The sequence below is a fragment of the Penicillium cataractarum genome (assembly GCF_028827025.1).
Source record: "Penicillium cataractarum strain IBT 29864 chromosome Unknown utg000002l, whole genome shotgun sequence".
In the NCBI taxonomy this organism is placed as follows: domain Eukaryota; kingdom Fungi; phylum Ascomycota; class Eurotiomycetes; order Eurotiales; family Aspergillaceae; genus Penicillium; species Penicillium cataractarum.
The window spans coordinates 5068680-5086875 of record NW_026622738.1 but is presented as its reverse complement, the minus strand read 5'-3'; the positions used below and the strand labels follow the sequence as shown (position 1 = coordinate 5086875).

The 18196-nt window shown below is 51.2% G+C and overlaps 9 protein-coding genes across 9 annotated transcripts; 5 read left to right on the top strand and 4 right to left on the bottom strand.

The window, feature by feature from the left end:
• Positions 1 to 732: 732 nt before the first annotated feature.
• N7496_003869 (aldo/keto reductase) lies at positions 733 to 1900 on the top strand (the record flags this gene model as incomplete). The annotated part of the gene is made up of 2 exons (XM_056696800.1): positions 733 to 1138; positions 1212 to 1900. 2 exons carry the CDS (start codon positions 733 to 735, stop codon positions 1898 to 1900), a joined length of 1095 nt encoding a protein of 364 aa, XP_056559012.1.
• A 79-nt stretch (positions 1901 to 1979) lies between these two features.
• N7496_003868 (NAD(P)/FAD-dependent oxidoreductase) lies at positions 1980 to 2915 on the bottom strand (the record flags this gene model as incomplete). The annotated part of the gene is made up of 1 exon (XM_056696799.1): positions 1980 to 2915. One exon carries the CDS (start codon positions 2913 to 2915, stop codon positions 1980 to 1982), a length of 936 nt encoding a protein of 311 aa, XP_056559011.1.
• Positions 2916 to 3168: 253 nt separating this feature from the next.
• On the top strand, positions 3169 to 4399 carry N7496_003867 (wax synthase family protein; the record flags this gene model as incomplete). Its single annotated transcript, XM_056696798.1, has 3 exons — positions 3169 to 3966; positions 4026 to 4306; positions 4372 to 4399. 3 exons carry the CDS (start codon positions 3169 to 3171, stop codon positions 4397 to 4399), a joined length of 1107 nt encoding a protein of 368 aa, XP_056559010.1.
• A 169-nt stretch (positions 4400 to 4568) lies between these two features.
• N7496_003866 (cytochrome P450) lies at positions 4569 to 6370 on the bottom strand (the record flags this gene model as incomplete). The annotated part of the gene is made up of 5 exons (XM_056696797.1): positions 4569 to 4764; positions 4828 to 5105; positions 5183 to 5476; positions 5553 to 6137; positions 6200 to 6370. The coding sequence occupies 5 exons, from the start codon at positions 6368 to 6370 to the stop codon at positions 4569 to 4571; spliced, it is 1524 nt and encodes a 507-aa protein (XP_056559009.1).
• A 252-nt stretch (positions 6371 to 6622) lies between these two features.
• N7496_003865 (uncharacterized protein) lies at positions 6623 to 8136 on the top strand (the record flags this gene model as incomplete). The annotated part of the gene is made up of 5 exons (XM_056696796.1): positions 6623 to 7086; positions 7157 to 7335; positions 7405 to 7520; positions 7582 to 8007; positions 8062 to 8136. The coding sequence occupies 5 exons, from the start codon at positions 6623 to 6625 to the stop codon at positions 8134 to 8136; spliced, it is 1260 nt and encodes a 419-aa protein (XP_056559008.1).
• Positions 8137 to 8408: 272 nt separating this feature from the next.
• N7496_003864 (cytochrome P450) lies at positions 8409 to 10047 on the bottom strand (the record flags this gene model as incomplete). Its single annotated transcript, XM_056696795.1, has 3 exons — positions 8409 to 9600; positions 9672 to 9781; positions 9838 to 10047. 3 exons carry the CDS (start codon positions 10045 to 10047, stop codon positions 8409 to 8411), a joined length of 1512 nt encoding a protein of 503 aa, XP_056559007.1.
• Positions 10048 to 10372: 325 nt separating this feature from the next.
• N7496_003863 (SRPBCC family protein) lies at positions 10373 to 10902 on the top strand (the record flags this gene model as incomplete). Its single annotated transcript, XM_056696794.1, has 2 exons — positions 10373 to 10618; positions 10675 to 10902. The coding sequence occupies 2 exons, from the start codon at positions 10373 to 10375 to the stop codon at positions 10900 to 10902; spliced, it is 474 nt and encodes a 157-aa protein (XP_056559006.1).
• A 323-nt stretch (positions 10903 to 11225) lies between these two features.
• gliP (nonribosomal peptide synthetase gliP) lies at positions 11226 to 15934 on the top strand (the record flags this gene model as incomplete). The annotated part of the gene is made up of 2 exons (XM_056696793.1): positions 11226 to 14552; positions 14663 to 15934. The coding sequence occupies 2 exons, from the start codon at positions 11226 to 11228 to the stop codon at positions 15932 to 15934; spliced, it is 4599 nt and encodes a 1532-aa protein (XP_056559005.1).
• Positions 15935 to 16242: 308 nt separating this feature from the next.
• Positions 16243 to 17664, bottom strand: N7496_003861 (uncharacterized protein; the record flags this gene model as incomplete). The annotated part of the gene is made up of 2 exons (XM_056696792.1): positions 16243 to 17225; positions 17277 to 17664. 2 exons carry the CDS (start codon positions 17662 to 17664, stop codon positions 16243 to 16245), a joined length of 1371 nt encoding a protein of 456 aa, XP_056559004.1.
• Positions 17665 to 18196: the final 532 nt, after the last annotated feature.

Here is an 18196-nt window from a genome sequence, read left to right as displayed (position 1 = left end):
CCTCAATGGATGCTTGATTCTAGAGAATCCTCCGTATAGATTAATTAAATCAAGCCAAATCAGGCATCAATTTGGAAAAAAAAATTAGGATATTCGGATCTCTTGCCCTTTTGCCATTGGCAGCACTTGAAGCATCTGTGTCGGCGAGCGTCTCGGTATCTATCTCGGTGACCGACAGTACAACAAAGATACGGCCACCAACTGCAAATTTAATTTGCCAAGCCAAGGTGTCAATTTACTAGCTAGTAATGAGCATTTCCAATAGAATTAATTGTTTTATTGAGGGCTGTTCGATCGGTTCAGCCATATTTGACATCCACGGTCTAGGCGTGATTGAACGTATTGCAGCTTCCGAATACTATACGAATAGTGTGGGATTTGAGCGGGTGCCGAAACATTTCAGCCCAAAGGGTATTCAAACACTACTGTTTGACAAATTTCGGAGGTGGCAGGAAAAGGGTTACATTTATTCACTATATATCAGGGCTGAATCTTTCGAGTACACATTGGCATCCCGAAGTCATATTTTATGCATATTTGCTGACATCTGGAATACATTCAGCACCTATTAATAGGCACAGTACATCCATCCTGCTTGACTGTGCTATTTACTTCCTGTATTGACATAAGGATTATTGCCCCGCTTCGCCACCTATTCCTCTCCATCATTAAGCAAATATCTTCCAAGCAAAACGTCCTTTCCAGCCGTCCTTTGTGAAACAATCCAGCAGCATGGATCTCAAGGCCCTCCCTCGGCATTATCAGGAAAATGTCAACAACACGAAATGTACCTACCGACAGCTCGGGAAGTCTGGCCTGAAAGTCTCAGTTCCAATTCTTGGTTGCATGGGTATTGGAGACCAAGATTGGGTTTGGGACTGGGTCATGGAAGAAGAAGAATCGATGCGCTTGCTGAAAGCCGCATGGGATCGCGGTATCAACACTTGGGACACAGCCAACGTCTTTTCCAACGGAAAAAGCGAGACCATCATTGGCAAGGCCATCAAGAAGCACCAGATTCCGCGCCACAAAGTCGTCCTCATCACCAAGGTGTTCTGTACTGTTGGCGAGCACGGCGATAATGCCATGGCCTATGCAGCACCACTCCGAGGTACTAAGGAATATGTCAACCAGTCCGGTGAGTACAATAAAGCGTTTAAGGTGCTTAGATTCCCACAGAAGGAAATGGAAGAGCTAATACAGCGCATTAGGTCTTTCCCGCCAGTCCATTATGAACAACGTGCAGGCGAGTCTGGATAGACTGCAGACAGATTACATCGACGTCTTGATGATCCATAGGTCAGACGATCGGGTGCCTTACGAGGAGACGATGGAGGCGTTGCATGACCTAGTCCGTGCCGGAAAGGTGCGCTATCTTGGTGCGAGCTCCATGTGGACCTACCAGTTTGTGCAGATGCAACACTGCGCGGAGACACATGGCTGGACCAAGTTTGTCTGTATGCAGAATCACTACAGCTTGATCTACCGCGAGGAGGAGCGTGAAATGAATCGCTATTGCCGTCAGACTGGGGTCGGGATAACCCCTTGGGCGCCTTTGTGTCGCGGATGGCTGGCACGTCGACTACAGGATAGCCTCACGGGTAACACTCTACGATCGCAGGATGAGTGCGTCAATGGCTCTAGGTATATTCCGGTCCGAGAGGCACCCGACCAGCAAATTATCCGCCGGGTTGAGGAGGTGGCTGATTCCAAGGGATGGTCGATGGTCGATGTCGCGCTGGCATGGCTGAATAAACGGGTCACTAGTCCTGTGGTAGGAATGAGGACGGAGATGATGCTGGATGAGGCCTGCGCTGTGCAGGGCAAGGAATTGACGGCGGAGGAAGAGAAGTATTTGGAAGAATTGTATGAGCCCCGTGCCATTTCAGGACATGCGTAGAATGACATTGGTATTTGCAACCGTTGAAATTGAAAGGACAAGGGCAGACTAGCTACGCAGATACTACTCAATTCACAATTCACTTTCGCAATTTGGTCCGCAGCTCTCTTGCTACTCCATTGCCTGCACAGATCCCCGCTACAATTGCCATCGAGGCGTTTTTGAACGGGGAAGCACAATCGCCAGCAGCATACACGCCGGGAACGTTGGTCGCTGGGAAAGGGTGGTCAACTTTAATATCCCCCATCGGAGTTATTTCCAATCCCAACTGAGACGGCAAGGGCCCTCGTATGCCTGTCCGGGGCTGGTGCACGAGGAAGCTTTCCTTGCACAAGCTGCCGTCCTCCAGCTCTATAGTAACATCTGCCCCTTCTGGCCCCTTGACGAGACGACTAATTCCACGAGGCTCAACGCGGAAGCCAGTATCTCCCACCAGGTGCTGCAGCTGAGTGGTCACCATCTCAGCTCCGTTAGTGTAGAGTGTAACCTCATGAGCAAACTTTCCGGTATCACCAGCCAGCTTGATAACCTGGGGAAGCACCGCCGCGAGTTTGTCGACGACCAGGACTCCGGCTGATGCACAGCCGCGTTGTTCATATCCAAATTGGAACATGCAAGGAAAGATCCCAGTAACCCAGCAGTCTGTGTACCCAGCAATATCTGGATACCGTTCGCTGGTGCCTGTAGCTAGGACAACCTTGCGCCCATGGTATTCTTTTCCGTCCGTTGTGATCAGCGTCCAACCCTCGGCGTCAGATCCTTCGACGCGGGCTACCTCGGCCTCGACAAAGGTGCAAAGGCCGGTTTGCTTGAGTTCCTCTCTGGCCATCTCTCGGTAGCGCGAGGACTGTACATCTTCAAACCCCGGTAAAAGCCGGATTCGTGAAGCCTTTTCATCCCGGAAATGGCCAGAGTTGAAGACCATTGTTGTGTGACAGGATCGGTACAGGGTGTTTGCAGCAGCGAGACCAGCATAGCCGCCTCCAACAATCAGGACATCGATGACATGTAACATGGCGGATCTCTGTTGAGAACTGATAAAGTTCAAGTGACTGGGTGTCTTGTGAAATCCAAAGACAATGAAGGGTGACCACCTATTATGTAAATGGGATGGAGGGGGCGCAGGATCTGGCCTGCAGTGATGGCATCGGGCTTCCCGTGTCGGGGCCCGACAAAAGCCCTGTGTATGGAGCCGGTAATGGTTGAGATTCCTTTAAACCCGATCATTTCTTGCAGATTGCAAATTGCAGCTTTAGCCATCAGACAATATGCACCCGGATCATAGTGACTACCAACTTAATCTGCAATCCACCTCGGCGGATGGCTCCATTATCCCCCATCTTCTGCTTTTTGGGGTGCAAATGGGAGCACTCATTGCACCTCCGTTTCCCTACCGCAGGATCCTCTTAGCCAGTGCCATAGTCATTCTCGCCATTGTGGCCAATATTAACCGGTTCACTGACAACCCCGGATTGGCACAATTCTTTTCGCTGGCGTGGCCCCATTATCTCTCTATACTGGAGAAGGTGCTCAGTGCTCCTTATCCCGGGCCCGAAGCAACTCTGTGGCGGATTGATCGTCCAGCGAAGGAAGCCCTGCGCTTGACACCCTTTGGTCCTCGCAAACTAATATGGGCGTTCGTCATCTGGTTTAATCTTCGCGGTATCCGCTGGAACTACCAGGTTCAGAATATCCCTACTGAGCATGTACCCGGAGATAGCAAGTGGCGCTTTCTCCTTGATCGTTTCCTGACCTTTACACGACTCCTTTTGATGGCCGATCTCCTTGGTCACCTAGCCGCATACAACTTCTATAGTGGAAATGAAGTTAACAGTCGTCTTCTCACCGTCCGCCACGACCAATTTCTGTGTCAACTTTATCGCACAGCTACTGTGGGAATGATTCCATATACGTTCATGAATTTGCAGTACGTGGGTGGCGCTATGCTTTGGGTTCTATTAGGATTCAGTCAACCTGCCGACTGGCCTCCTTTCTTTGGTCGCCTTGCCCAGGTGACAAGTGTCCGCGCCTTCTGGGGCAAGTTTTGGCATCAGATGATCCGTCGTGTAGATATTCCCATTCCGTATATTTCACTCCCACCAAGTTTGGCTAACGATGGTTTTAGACGGTCAATATCTACACTGGATTCATGTGCGATCTGCTTCATCTACCAACCGGCGGGGTGATTCGAACATACGCACGAATCTGGCTGTCCTTTGCCATCAGCGGTATCATGCATGCCACTTCCATCTATATCCTCCCGGCTCCAATGAACATATCCTACCGGGAGCGAAGTCTAGGATTCGTTCAATTTTTCCTACTGCAGGCGGCTGCTATCACTGCAGAGGATTTTGTCGGGTGGATTCATCATCGATTACTGCCCGCCACGTCCACCTCTCGTTTCGGGTATCGATTGTTACGATATCTCTGGGTTGTGTGTTGGTTCGGTTATTCTCTTCCATTCTTTCTAGATATCCTGATGAAGATGAAGACTTTTGAGTCGCCGATGCTGCCGTTCAGTCTCCTTAGACCCGTTGTTCCATATGTATCAATGTGCAATTGATTCTCGTCTCTATTGCTTTAGATACGAAGAGTATTTCTTGATAAAAGTCACCAAGATGGGATTCCCCTCCATTAAGCTGTAAATTTCTATAATAATATGCAATAATTAATTGGCCAGGCTCACGAGTTTCTTTTCCTCTCGTTTAGATAGAAGCAGTCGAATGCCCTGTGAGCCTGCCTTGGTAGCTCCCATCAGGTTATCGCGCACAATGTCGACATCCTCTCTCGTCGTCTGATAGAGTTCCATATCGTACCGTAAGACCATCTCTGCAATGGTCCGGTAAATTACTGCTTTTGCAACACTAAAACTTCGTCAGCCATGGCCTTTCACAAAGAGACCGACGGAAGCCGGGGCGACGTCTTACTTGATGCCAATGCACATGCGACTTCCACGGCCGAACGGGATCAAATACCGATCGAGCGGACTTCCCTCATCTGCCGCTCTCTGCCAGCGGAAAGGGTCAAAACTAGTTGGATCTTCAAAGATTGAGGGATCCAGATGGGTGAAATGATGATCCATGCTGACCGGTGTGCCCGGGGGAATCACCCACGTTCCATATGTGAGCGTCTCATCTGGGGCGACCCGAGCCAATCGGCCAGTCACAGATGCAGTGACTCTCATGCCTTCCATAACGATATGGCGCTGATACGATGTCAGTTTAGCACTATGAGCTTGTCACCTGAGTATACCACCCCGGGCTTGCTTTGTTTGGAACTTACAAGGTATCGCAGCTGCTCCAGATCATTCCAGGTTGGCTCACCCTGGCACTCCTCCATCACTCGGCCCATTTGAGCTCGCAGTTCTCGCAAAATGGGAGGGTTGTCGGCCAAATGGTACAGAATTGAAGCTACAGTTTGAGCTGTGCTCTCCGTTGCCGCCATAACAAAGCTAAAACCCTCCGCGGCCAGTCGCTTGGGAGATCGTTCTCCGGACGGCAGCGCACTGCTATAGACTCTATGCAAGACGTTTGGTTTCTTTGCCTCTATAGCAGACGCTGCGAGGCTATTTGAGGCCTGTGGTATTTTTAGAGGTGGTGAACCCTTTGGTTAGTGATTCTCTATTTAATTGCATTCCGATACATTGACACACCTCCTGTAAATTCAGAATAAATGAAACATCCGGGATATTTTTGAGCCAAGAACTGGGAAGTGACAGGAGGAGGAAAAGCTGTGGAAAGTGTCGTAGGGCGTGTGACGCCCCGAGCAGAGTTGGTAGTGGATTTGTCCATTTGGGAAACCAAGACCAAAGTTGGGGCTGCCCAGCTGGTGCTCCATACCATATCTGCAACACCACATCGATTGTAATGCTGGCGAAGGCAGTTCCTAATACCACGGGTTTCCCCTGCGAGACATATTGGTCGAGGGTCTCACACATACCCTCAACGGCGGGCGCGATCAGGGTTCGCTCATACCCGACGATGGCTTGTTTTGAAAAGCTGGGGGCATATGTGGCACGACGCTGCCGATGGAGATGGTGGTGTACTGTCGCTGAGCTGGTCGCATCCGTCCCTTCGGAGAGAAACCAGGCATACTTGTCTCGTCTTCGAGTATTTCCTGCCGGATAGAGCTCCGCGAACCAGTTGGGATCCTTGACATGCAGTTCATTGGGACTGATCCGAACAATTGGGCCATAAAGCGCGTGGAGGCGATCAATCTCCTTGAAGTATTGACCTCCCTATTCACTACGTCAGATGCTGGCCTTGTCGGGATTTCAGTGCAGGATGGCATGTCTCTCACCAGGAAAACATCGAAGTAGGATTCGTACCACAAGGTCAACGCTGCCAGTCGTGGACCAGGAAACCCCGCCAAAGGATGAAAATATATTCTCCACACGGACAGCGCAACGATGTAAACACCGCAGAGACCGGCAGTAACGTTTACCAGGTCGAATAAAGTCAAGCCGAACATTGTAAAAGTTGGTGCTGACTATTGGTAATTGTCGCTGGCTTTGATAGGTATTTCCTCCATGGGCCATGGGGACGCAGAAAAAAGAGTTAGGGCTCGTCGGACTCCGAGGCGGATGCCGAGTGGACATAGAAACCCCAGTTGGGAAATTCGTCCAAGGCAGCAAGAAGCTATTTTGTTTTGTTTGCGTCCTGTTGCGAAGAATAATTTCTGCCGTTACTAATCGATATCCTTAGCTATTCAAGGCAGTATACAATGGCAGCAAAGTCTCAGGTGGTCGAGCTGGCCAACCAGGTCGGTACCCTTGTCGCCGGTCTACTTGAAGAGTGGGATAAACGGCCATCAGAACAGCCTCCCTTTGATTCAACAGTGTGGAGTGAGCTGGCAACGCAGCTTCAATCCGCTACGGAGCTCCTGACAAGCCTCACAACACCTCCAGCATCTTTCGTTCGCACCCTCCAACTCCGCCACTACGATCTTGTCGCATATCAGATTGCCCTAGAATTCGATCTATTCACGGCCATCCCGATCGGACTAACGGCCACACTGCCGGCAATTGCAAATCATTCTGGTCTGGATTGTGGCCGAGCTGGGCGAACTTTGCGTCTCCTCGCACTCCATGGAGTTTTCCGTGAGACGGAGGAGGATACTTTTGGCCACACACCACAGTCGACACTCATCGCGCAGGATGAATCAATTCGCTCTGCGCTTGCAATCCAGTAAGATCTTTAAGCTCTCTTCCTTCACCTCAGAGGGCATTCTTATTCACCATCCTTTTTACTTAACCAGGATGTGCGAAATGTATCAGGCCGCGTCCAGCACGGCCGATGCCATTCAAAGCGTTGTCAAGGAAAATAAGGATATCAGTCCATTCGCAGCTAGATTTGGCGTTCCAATTTACGATTACTACCAGAAACACCCCGAAAAGGCCGATCGGTTCAGTTTGGGGATGAAGGGGGCTATGGAATGTAAGTCCATCTGCGCAACGGGTTACCTCCGGTTCCCAGCTAATCCAGCCTTTACGTTCCTCTTGCCAGTGGACAAGGACTCCCTAGTGGATTTGCAAAATTCCTATCCATGGGCTCAATTTCAGGGAGGGACAGTAGTAGACGTCGGGGGTGGAACAGGCCATGTTTCTAGGTTTCTCGCCAAGGTACAAAACCTAGTGGTGTTGGGATGATCGCTTGTTGGAATATAATATGATAGGCATGCAGACTGACAAGCTCCACTCTCAGGACCTCCCCTCGGTTTCCTTTGCGGTTCAAGATATCCTTGTCCCTCAAACATTGGAGAATACTACCAACGTGAAGTTCCACCAGCATGACTTTTTCCAACCACAGCCGTCAACGCCCGATGCAAAGGCCTTTCTGCTACGACACGTGCTGCACAACTATGAGGATAAGGATTGTATTCGGATACTTTCGGCCCTAGTTCCCGCACTGGAAGCACAAGGTGAAACGGCCTCGCCCGTCTTACTTATCAATGAAGGAGTCGTGCCGGAATTTGGAGAGTTGAGTGCCCGCGATCTTCATCTAACGCTCCGGCGCGGTGACTTGTGCATGATGGTCACGCTTTCTGCACAGGAGCGGACACGGAACCAATTTCAGAGTCTGCTGTCTGCGGCGGACCCTCGACTTCAGGTGAGTCTTGACAAGCTATTCGTGTTCTTGATTTTTGTTTCTAACACATTGCAGATACGTGGCGTGTATGGCAGTGGGGTGACTAGATTGATCGAAGTCCATTTGAACAGTGGGGCAAGCACTGCTTAGCATTGGATATTTCTATATTTCATCGTAAGCTTAGATTAGCGCCTTTCGCGAGACTGCTACTGCTTGGTTGAGATCGCTATTCAGAGTTGTTTTTATGCCTGTTCATGTTGGTCGTAATCGTTACTACAATGATTACCTGTTCTTCTAGCTTGAGGGGCCACTGATCTCAAATCATGGTGAACTTGCAGTGGTGAGACACGCTAAGGACCTTTACACCGAATGAAAAGAGCATCATGTTCATTTGAATTGGCTACTATGACAGTACATGAGCCTCAATTCACCCTTCTACGGAAGAGAATCTTGTCCCTTGCAGGAGATACAGTTGCACCAGCGTGCACACTCTCCGGTCTCGTGGCCCCATCGAGAAGTTTGATGTCATAATTCTGCAGTAGGTGTGCCATAATCACCTTGATCTCGCTGGCCGCGAAGAATCGTCCTGGACAGCCGTGGGCACCGTGGCCAAAGCTGATTTGATCCGGGCCGGTGGCCACCAACTGATGGCGAGTCGCTTGACCAGGCTGCTTGCGCAAGTTGGCAAAGCGGAAGCCATCAAATTTATCAAAATCGGGGTATTTACGAGTCACTTCGTGCGCAGAGAAGCCCACGACAGTGCCGTAAGGGATGCGGTGACCGGTCGACAACAGCAACCCTTTGCGCGCGGTGATCCTCCGCAGCATTGACACAAGTCCTGGGGGATTCATACGCTGGCTCTCGCGCACTACGCTGTCCATTTTGGCAAGTTTGACCATGGACTGCTTGTGCAATCGCCCGTCCAAGGCCCCGTCGGTTTCCATGACCGAGGCAAGCTCCTCGCGAAGTGGAGCGATATACTCCGGTCGTGCGGCCAGGTCAAACAGCGTTTGTGTGATACAGATGGTGGTGGTATGCATGGCTGCAAAGCTGGCGTTGAGTTGGTCACGAGCAAGGTGCTCCATTACAGGCTCATTCTCGTAATGGTTTAGAATGTAGCGCATCAGATCTCCACCTGGCTTCGCATTCTTTGTCTGCCCATTCTTGGTGTCTTCAATGATTTGGTCCAGCACTGGCTGAAGCATTCGCCGTGCGATGACTCGGTAGCGCTTCAGTCGCTTGAGTATGAAGGGCGCTACCAGCGGCCGAATGAACCTCGGGTATGGAGAAAGCGAATGAGCTTCGTGGCCACCATCCAGAGCGTATCGTGCGGAGACGTGAATCCACTCTTCGTCTCGGCTCAGAGGCAGTCCAACGAATGCACGGGAGCTCAACAGGCATACTATGCCCAGCACAGTATCATACAACGTTCTCTCAGTCCACTCTGTACACTCTCCCACATACTTTTCGAATGCGTAGCCCACCTCGTCGTGGAAGGTTTCCAGGTTTTGTTCCAGGTGACGCGTCAGATCCGATCGGATAGCCACGTCTAGCTGATCGCACGGCTCGCCGAATCCTGTGTATTGTCCTAAGAAGATAGTGTAGTGATGCTGTCTTTTCATTCGTTCTTGATTAGCGAATGTCAAGCAAGACAAAGGTTGAATAGACGAGATAATCGATCATACCGGAGTGACAGGACATTCTCGGGCAGGTTCTTGATTTCATCCATGATTGACAACGGAAGGATGACAGTTGGGTGCATCGGCGTGGCTAGTATAAATGGAGTGTTTGGGTACTAGTGATAAGGTCAAAATATGGCTAAAAATGACTATAGGGGTAGTCTATGCCTACCTTTTCAGCACCCTCTTCCAGGGCAGCACGGAAGTCAGTCTCCCTGTCATGACCCATTACGGGCAAATCCAGTCCACCATCTCGAACACGCTGCCAGCAAGTCGCCAACACAAAAAGGCTGAAAAGTGCTGCAGCAATATACGGAATGTAGTTGATCAACCGGGGATACTCCTGTTGGAGCTGAAAGTAAACTGTGTGCATCAAGTCCATGGTAATACTGCATGAAAGGGTGAATGATACGTTATCCCAAAGCACAACCTGAAGAGGCCAAAAAGAGAGAGACGTTCAATGGGCGTCCTTTCTGGCTTCGGTGACCAAAAGCCCATCGGTGCCCGCTATCGGTCCGACATCTGCATCGTTCCCCCGCTCCCTCCAAGGGCCATGGGCGAACCGGAAAACCACTAAGTAAGCAATCTTGTGGGCGATTCGAGGTACACTACACTCAGTGTAAAGATCTCAAAAAACTCACCTATTTCATATTCTACGCACTACATTGGATAGAAGTACTATTTTCCGCTACAGACTCGAACCTAATATGGCCACCTACAATGTTTCTTGGGTGGAGCAAGTCAATGCGGCGGGGAACGAATGTGTGCTGACGTTGGACGAGCTCTGGCAGGGCTGTCTTCTTCTGGCTCGATCCCCTCAAATTTTCACCAGTGCCATCTCCAAATGTGAACTTGATGCCGATGATGGAAACAATATCACTCGCACCTTGTACTTTTCGGAGGGACCGCAAACCGAGTTGAAACAAAGCGTCAGCTTGAGTCCTGGAACAAAGGTCCGTGTAGTCTCGATTTCATGTGTTGTTTGATTGTTGTTTAACACAGAAAGCAGTTTGAATGTGAGTCGGAAACTGGAAATCGAGTGACTACGATGGTTTTCCGTGGGCTTTCTGGATCCATTGACGATGCCTATCTGTCGATTGAATACGCCATCCCAATTGCAAACATGGGTCCAGATCTAGAGAGCGCGAAACAGTCCTATGCTGCAAAGGCAAAGCAAAACCTCGTCGAGGGAGTGAAAACAATGAGGGAGCTCAAGGCGCAGGGCAAGCTGGGTTGAATTTTTGGATGTTGCTCAGGGAGTTTTGGTCCGCAGCCGTTGGTTTTTCCCTAGTATGTAGGCAATGAGACCAGGAAACGTACAATCTATGAATTGCTTAGAATATGATCAGTCCTACATACAAGACAAGTAACGTAGTCATTAGGCAGCCTCCGAACCCAAAGGTCGGTGACCGGCGGGGCCAAGTGCACTGGGGCTTTGGGAGTCCATGTCGGCCATAGTAGAGGGCGGGTGCTACGACAACCTCGTCCGCATTCAAATACACCCTGGCTGTGCGCTACAGCCCATCAAAACTCGAACGTTTCATATTGCTATCTTATACTATGGGTGATAATGGTATTTTGTCCGACGCTGTGGAGCCTAAACCATCGGAATCTGTTCCATGTCGCTTTTTGATGTTGGAATTGATTTCTGGCGTCCTAAACCTTCATGAAACGGCCATCAACACGGACTTGACGTTTACGGCACTGGGTGGTAATTCTCTCCTTGCTGTCCAACTTGCACAGATGTGTGACGATGCTGGGGTCAACTTATCTGTCGAATCAATACTCTCAAGTGATAGTACTGAGGATCTCATCACCCAAGCCCAGTATATATCACCATCATGGTCGAGCTTAGAAACTGAGGATATCTCCCCATCCAGCTCGTTTGTTCAAGAAATGCCGCCAACCGAATTCTTGCACGAATTTGATGAGACACGGACGGTTTTGACGGAGATCCAGCAAGTCTTAATTCACGGTACTCAGCGGCACCATTCCCGCAACATCATCAAGTACTTTCAGACTCATCCAACGGAACATGTCCCGGTTTTGCGGCACGCATGGCAGACGGTGGTCTCTATGGAGCCAATCTTTCGCACCAAGATCGACGTTCAGGACGGGCCTCATATGGTTGAAAAAGCCGAGGCTAGGTTTTTATGGACAGAATCAACGTTCGACTCACAAAAAGCCTACGACAGGGCCATTCAGGACAGTACAACCGCCCCTCAGAGGGAACCTGTGGCCGATTTGGAGGATGTCTTGGTGCCTCGGTTCGAAGTGATTAACCTAGATCAAGGGGCTGGTCACGAACGGGTCAGCACTGTTGTCTGGAGTATCCATCATGCCTTGATTGATGGGTACTCCGCTAGCCTAATTCTGGAAAAGGTTCGCCGAGTCGCAAACGGCCTCAGCGTTCAGCCAGGTCCATCTTTCACTGCACTGGCTGGGCGCCTTCAGCGCCTGCAAATCAACTGTCGAGAAGTCGGAGAGGCATTCTGGCGAGAGCAGTCTGCTAGATACGGTCATGCCAGTGGCACCCTTCAACTTGTCGCTCCTTCAAACACCGAGGAAGGCATGGAATCTTTCTCATTCACGATGCCTACGGAGGTGCCGTCATTCGCTCAATCAATCGGAGTCACCACGGCTACTGTGAGTTATGTTGCCTGGGCCATGGCCCTGAGCCTATTCACTGACTCTGACACCGTTGTGTTCGGTGTCGTTATGTCGGGACGAAACTTGCCCTTGGCTGATGTGGCGACCACCATCGGCCCTCTGGTCAATACCCTCCCTCTACACATTGAGCTCAACACAAGCCAGACTGCAAAAGAGCTTCTACAGACTATCTTCAAACAATTGGTGAAGCTTTCATCCTTCCAATGGACTCTTCCTGAGCATGGATACAACCGCAACTTTGCGTCGGCAGTCAGCATGCAGCTGGCCTTCCCAACCACACCGAATACAGACGTAACGCAGCCTCTGCATCTCCCGCATTCCTATTCCGAAACCGACTTTCCCCTTAGCATCTTTGTGGAAGCGAATGGGACGCTGCGGGTACAGTACGATAAAAGCATGTATCACGGTCGTGAGATAGAACTCGTCGCTCGACATTACGAGCATGCTTTCACTCTCCTGGTAAACCCTACCGCAACTGTCGCACAGTGTCTGAGGGATTTGCTTACGCGCGACACACTCAATTCACTCTTGGCTTTGGGAAACTGCACATCTCCGAGGACCTCCTTCGGCAATATCACTGAGACATTAGTGACCTTGTTTCTGAACTCAGCTGCCGAGTACGAGGACAACATCGCAGTCAGGAAAGCAGACCTATCTCTCACCTATGCGCAACTCCTGAAGGCCGCATCTCGTGTCGCGGACCGACTAGCGCCCCTAATCAAGGAAGGAGACGTTGTTTGCCTGCATGCAGATCAATCCATCCAATGGATCATTGGAATCTACGGAATTCTCCTCGCCGGAGGTGTCTATTGTGCTCTGGACAGTAGATTACCTCAAAATCTGCGGAAAGTCTATGCCGAAACGGCAAAAGCAGCCATCTTCCTCGTTCCGTTATCCAGTCAGTCGAGCCTTGTACCGACGTCGTCTTCGGTGGTTTTGTCAGTCGAGGAGTGCGTGGACTGCGATGTCGCAAATGACAACTTCCTTTCCACCTTTCCATCTACCAATCTTCAAAGGAATGCCTATGTGTGCTTTACCTCGGGGTCGACTGGGCAACCCAAGGGCGTCATGTGCACTCATGCCGGACTTGTCGCATTTCAACGAGACTATACTGTGCGCTTGATGGCCCGTCCGGGATGGAGAGTAGCTCAAACCATGTCTCCAGCCTTTGACGGCAGCATTCACGAAATCTTCTCGGCTCTCAGCTACGGATCGACTTTGGTGCTGCCCCGGTCTGCAGATCCATTCGCCCATCTCGCTGAATCGGATGCTTGCATTCTGACCCCATCTGTGGCCAAGGTGCTCAGCCCCGCGCGATTCCCCTCCCTTAAAACCGTATACCTTGTCGGGGAAGCCGTGCCCCAAGAGGTCAATGACCGCTGGACTCAAACCACGGTGGTTTACAACATGTACGGCCCGACAGAGGGCACTGGGGGCGCCACGATCAAGAGGCTCCTGCCCAATCAGCCCGTCACTATCGGACGGCCCAATCCTTCCACTCGCATTTACATCTTGAGCCAAAAGCAGTCGCTTGTTCCCCCCGGCACTCTTGGGGAGATTTGGCTCGCAGGAGTCCAAGTTGCACGGGGCTACATCGGCCTCCCTGAACAGACTGAAGAACGATTCCGGCCAGACATCATCTGTCCAGATCGTGTGGAGATGATGTACAAAACGGGTGACTACGGTTACTGGGATGTAGTAAGTGGCGAAGTGGTATGTCTTGGTCGAAAAGATCGACAGATCAAATTACGAGGATTTCGACTGGATTTGAATGATCTCGAGATCCGCATGCTTGGCCTTCATCCTTCTGTGACCGCAGTGGCGATTACTCGCAAGGATGACTCGCTCATAGCCATGGTGACCCCTGCCTCAGTCGACATCAGTTTGCTCGCAGATCTGGCACGCCAAGCCCTGCCCATCCACGCACTTCCTCGACAGATCATCCCAGTGGATCAGTTCCCAATGACCCCTGCGGGTAAGCTCAATTACAGGGCTATTGCGGATCTTGCCCCAGCCAAATGCGTTCCAGTCATTTCTGCTTCGAATGTGCTCTCGGCCACCGAGAGACGTCTAGCACGAACCTGGCAATTGGTCCTTGGGCTCGATAGCAACCACACTATTACGCCGCTATCCCGGTTCTTTGATCTTGGTGGCCACTCGGTGCAACAGCTGCACCTTGCCTCAAGACTTAACGAAGAGTTTCACTGTCGCATCCCGGTCCGAGTGGCCGTAGAATCCTCAACCCTCCAAGAGATGGCGAATCACATCGACCTGCTGCTGACGAAGGAGGGGGAACTAGCATGAAGCTCCCAGGCCCCATTCGCCAGGTAGAAGACCACGAGGTGGCGCCCATTGAATTGGAATGGTGGCGCAAATACCAGTTGGGGGAGGCCACATCGGCCTTCAATGTCTGCTTCGCAGGCCGTTTCGATCCAGAACGGCTAGATCGTCGCCGATTGACCGCGTCGTGGAACACGGTATTAGGACGGCATCTCATATTACGTTCTAGATATTTGCCTGATCGTAAAGCTGGAGTGCGACGATCGTTCGCCACCAGCCCTCCACAGGTACATCGCGTCACTCACCTCGACCTGTGGAAGGAAGTCAATCGGCCTTTTGTGCTCGGTCATCAGGATCCTATCCGTGTACTTCTCTCGCATGATACCTTGCTGGTGGTGGTTAGCCACATCATCTGCGACCTCAACACTCTCGAGTTGCTTCAGGAGCAAGTCGTCGGCCTGTACCGAGGAGACCTCATAGTGCCGCCAGCGTCGAATTCAAGTTACATGCAGGTCATGATGCATAACTCCATCTCCGCCAGCTGTGATCTGGATTTCTGGCTGCAATACCTAGCCCAGGCGCCGCTTCCGGGGCAAGATTCCTTTGCTGTGGCTACAGAACGCCTCAACTACCGGGGCTCCTCGGTCCTCTACCACGTCCCCGACGCAGTTGGACACAGTCTACTTCAGGTGGGACGGGAGTCATGCCTCAGCCTGCACCAGCTTGCCTTGGCTGCGGTGGCACTAACCATGCACGCGGCCAAGCCGGAGACACTCGACATCGTCCTCGGAGGGCCGCACCTTAACCGAAAGACGCAGGATGCACGCAAGTCAATCGGCTTATTCCTCGAGCCTCTCCCCATCCGGATCCGCGAGTGCACCTCCCCTCCCCTCCTCCATACGCGAGACTTTCTACGCTCAGTGCGGTGCGCTAGTCAAGAGGCACTGGGCCATGCAGTGCCCTGGAATCAATTGTTGCGGCACCTGACCGTCGTCCCAGATTATCCCAACCATCCTCTTTTCGACATCATGGTCACCTTCCATGACCACCGGACGAAGCATCCCTTTGCGCTGCCTGGTTTCGAGCGCGACCAAATTGGCGTTTGGTCCCAGGGATCTAAGTTTAAGCTGTTATTCGAGTTCACGATCGGGGCAGATGACCGAATCCAACTCCGGGTGGAGCATGATGTCGATTGCTATCCAGACCCGGTAATCCAGAGAATGTTTTGCGTCCTCCAACAGAGTCTCGAGTTGCTGGGGACAGAAACATCCTACCCTGAATTGCGGGCAAAGCTAGCCAAGGAGGAGGGAAGGAGATAACTTCTGTATTTTGTTGTTTTGTTTTGTTTCCTTTTCGCTTCCAGTGCGCCATTCAAGAGCCAGATTGAGAAATTTCGAATTTTCAGAGAGATGGGGAAGACAGGCTGTCGAATACTATATGCAACTACCAACTTTCCGTTCATCATATGTTTTTTTTTCTGTTATTCACTGCACTTCCCTGAGTTTCAATTGTTTATTCCTGGATGATATTCAATCCATATGCCAGGTTAAATGATATTTAAATTATCCTAAATGTTCAAAACTTGCCAACCACACAAAATCACCGAACCGTTTAAACTACCGAGTAATTAAACACAGTCGGACCTCCTGCGAGAAAGACTGGGAATCCTCCATGTCCATGTTCGCGTCGATGCCCACGCCCCCATCATTAAGCACCCGAGCGACCCAATCAGTATGCCTGCTACTCCATAAAAAGCAGATACTCCTGGGTCCGCTGCTTGCCATCGACCTAAGACGACTGGACTCAGGAGACCACCCGCGGTTTCCATCACTGTCAGCCCTGCCACGGCTTGCGACTTGGCTGCTTCCAGCTGAGTGATCACCAAACTTCGAACAAACGAAGGCGTGGCCAGTCCAATCGCTGTCAATGAGGCAGCTAGGTACACCTGCTGAGACTGTGTCAACAGAAGGGCTGCCCCCGCCTGGCCCAGAAGGGAAATTGTTGCGGCTCCCAGGTCCAGCCAGAGTGGGATCTGCTTCTCACGGGCAAGTTTCGGAAGGATAAAAGAAATACTCATAAGATAGCCGGCCGCAGTGATGGCGATAAGCGACAGAAGCGTTCCGTTGTCCTTCGGGGTGTAGTGCAATTGCACCGAGGTGAAGATGAAGATCAGGTTGACTAGATATCCCTGGACCGTGTTGTACAGGAAGAGTGACAGTCCGAAGAAAATGGCCGTAGGATAGTCTCGGAAAAATCGAAGAGGTGAAAGAAAGGTGGCCAGGCCCGCAGAGGGAACGAGGGCACTCGTTGCTGGCTCTTCCGTCTTGCGAATCGGTGGGATTGCTATGAGCACATACGCAATTGTAATCAAGAAAGTCCCAATGGCGAGCACGAAGGTCCAATGGACAAAGGGCACCCAGCTTGCGGTCAGGGGCCCAACCGACATTCCCATCATATAGCAGGCCAGAGAGGTCCCCATCAGCCTAGAGGTGGTCGCTGGAGATTCGGAATGGACGTAAATCGAGTTGAGTATGTAGTGCAACAGGTTATCCGACGCCAGACCTTGCAGGATTTGGCCGATGAGGGCACAAGGGAAAGCGTGGAAGAGGACTAGCACTTTCAGTCAGCGGTTCAACAAGCTGGGAATTCACCGGTCCATACCTCCACAAAAAACCCCGAGAACTCCCAAGGCCCGACAGAAAATGGAAAGAACCAGGCTAAAACGGACATTCCATTGAACGCACTGCTTCATATACCCCAAGGAGAGTAAACCGGCCGTGTTGGCTAAGGTAGTGGCGGCCGCAACGGACCCGGCATATGTTCGCGATTCATCTGGCTTGCAGTTGTTGGGATCCTCACAGCTCAAATACGCAAATGCCCACACGATCGAGGTGGCCGTCATGTGTATGCCCAGGGAGACCAGAAAGGCGATCGGGACTGCCCTCATGGCGGGATATGAGACGATCTTCCTCGCTCCTCCACCGTGATCCAGCAAGCCAGTGTGCTCATCCCCTTGGTCGGGGGTTCCTTCATCGTCTCGATTCGGCATTTTTTTTCGTGCGAAGATTCAATCAGACTGTCTCTATCTCATATTCTCAGTCTCATATTCTCAGTCTCATATTCTCAGTGGCTATCTTCTCCATCAAGTGGAGACAGAGGCGTTATGATGATCAACGACCTCGCCCCGACGTCGGATCCCGCCCCGGGCTCCGAAAGAAGCCCTAAGACTGTGAAAGCCCTATGCCAACCCTGCCTCAACGACGGAACTGCGGCGGTTCCTAGAATTGAATCTCGTGAGTATTGACAGCTACTACGGAATGACGAAAATGGCAGATTCGTTCCCCCTTCCTCCGTCGGCTCTATACCCGCCATATCCACTCGCTCTAGCCAGTGTGTACCTTTTGTCAAGCATAACGCTGCGAGCTCGGACTGGGCGAGTGAGGGTCCAACCTTTGCAGTCCGCTATTTCTCAAACTAATGCTCGGGTGATATGGTGGCTGCTGGTTGTCTTTACTCTAGCATTGGTATGGCTCCAACATGGCAAAGAATCTGTGCTCTCTGCCTGGCTCACGGGCATAGTT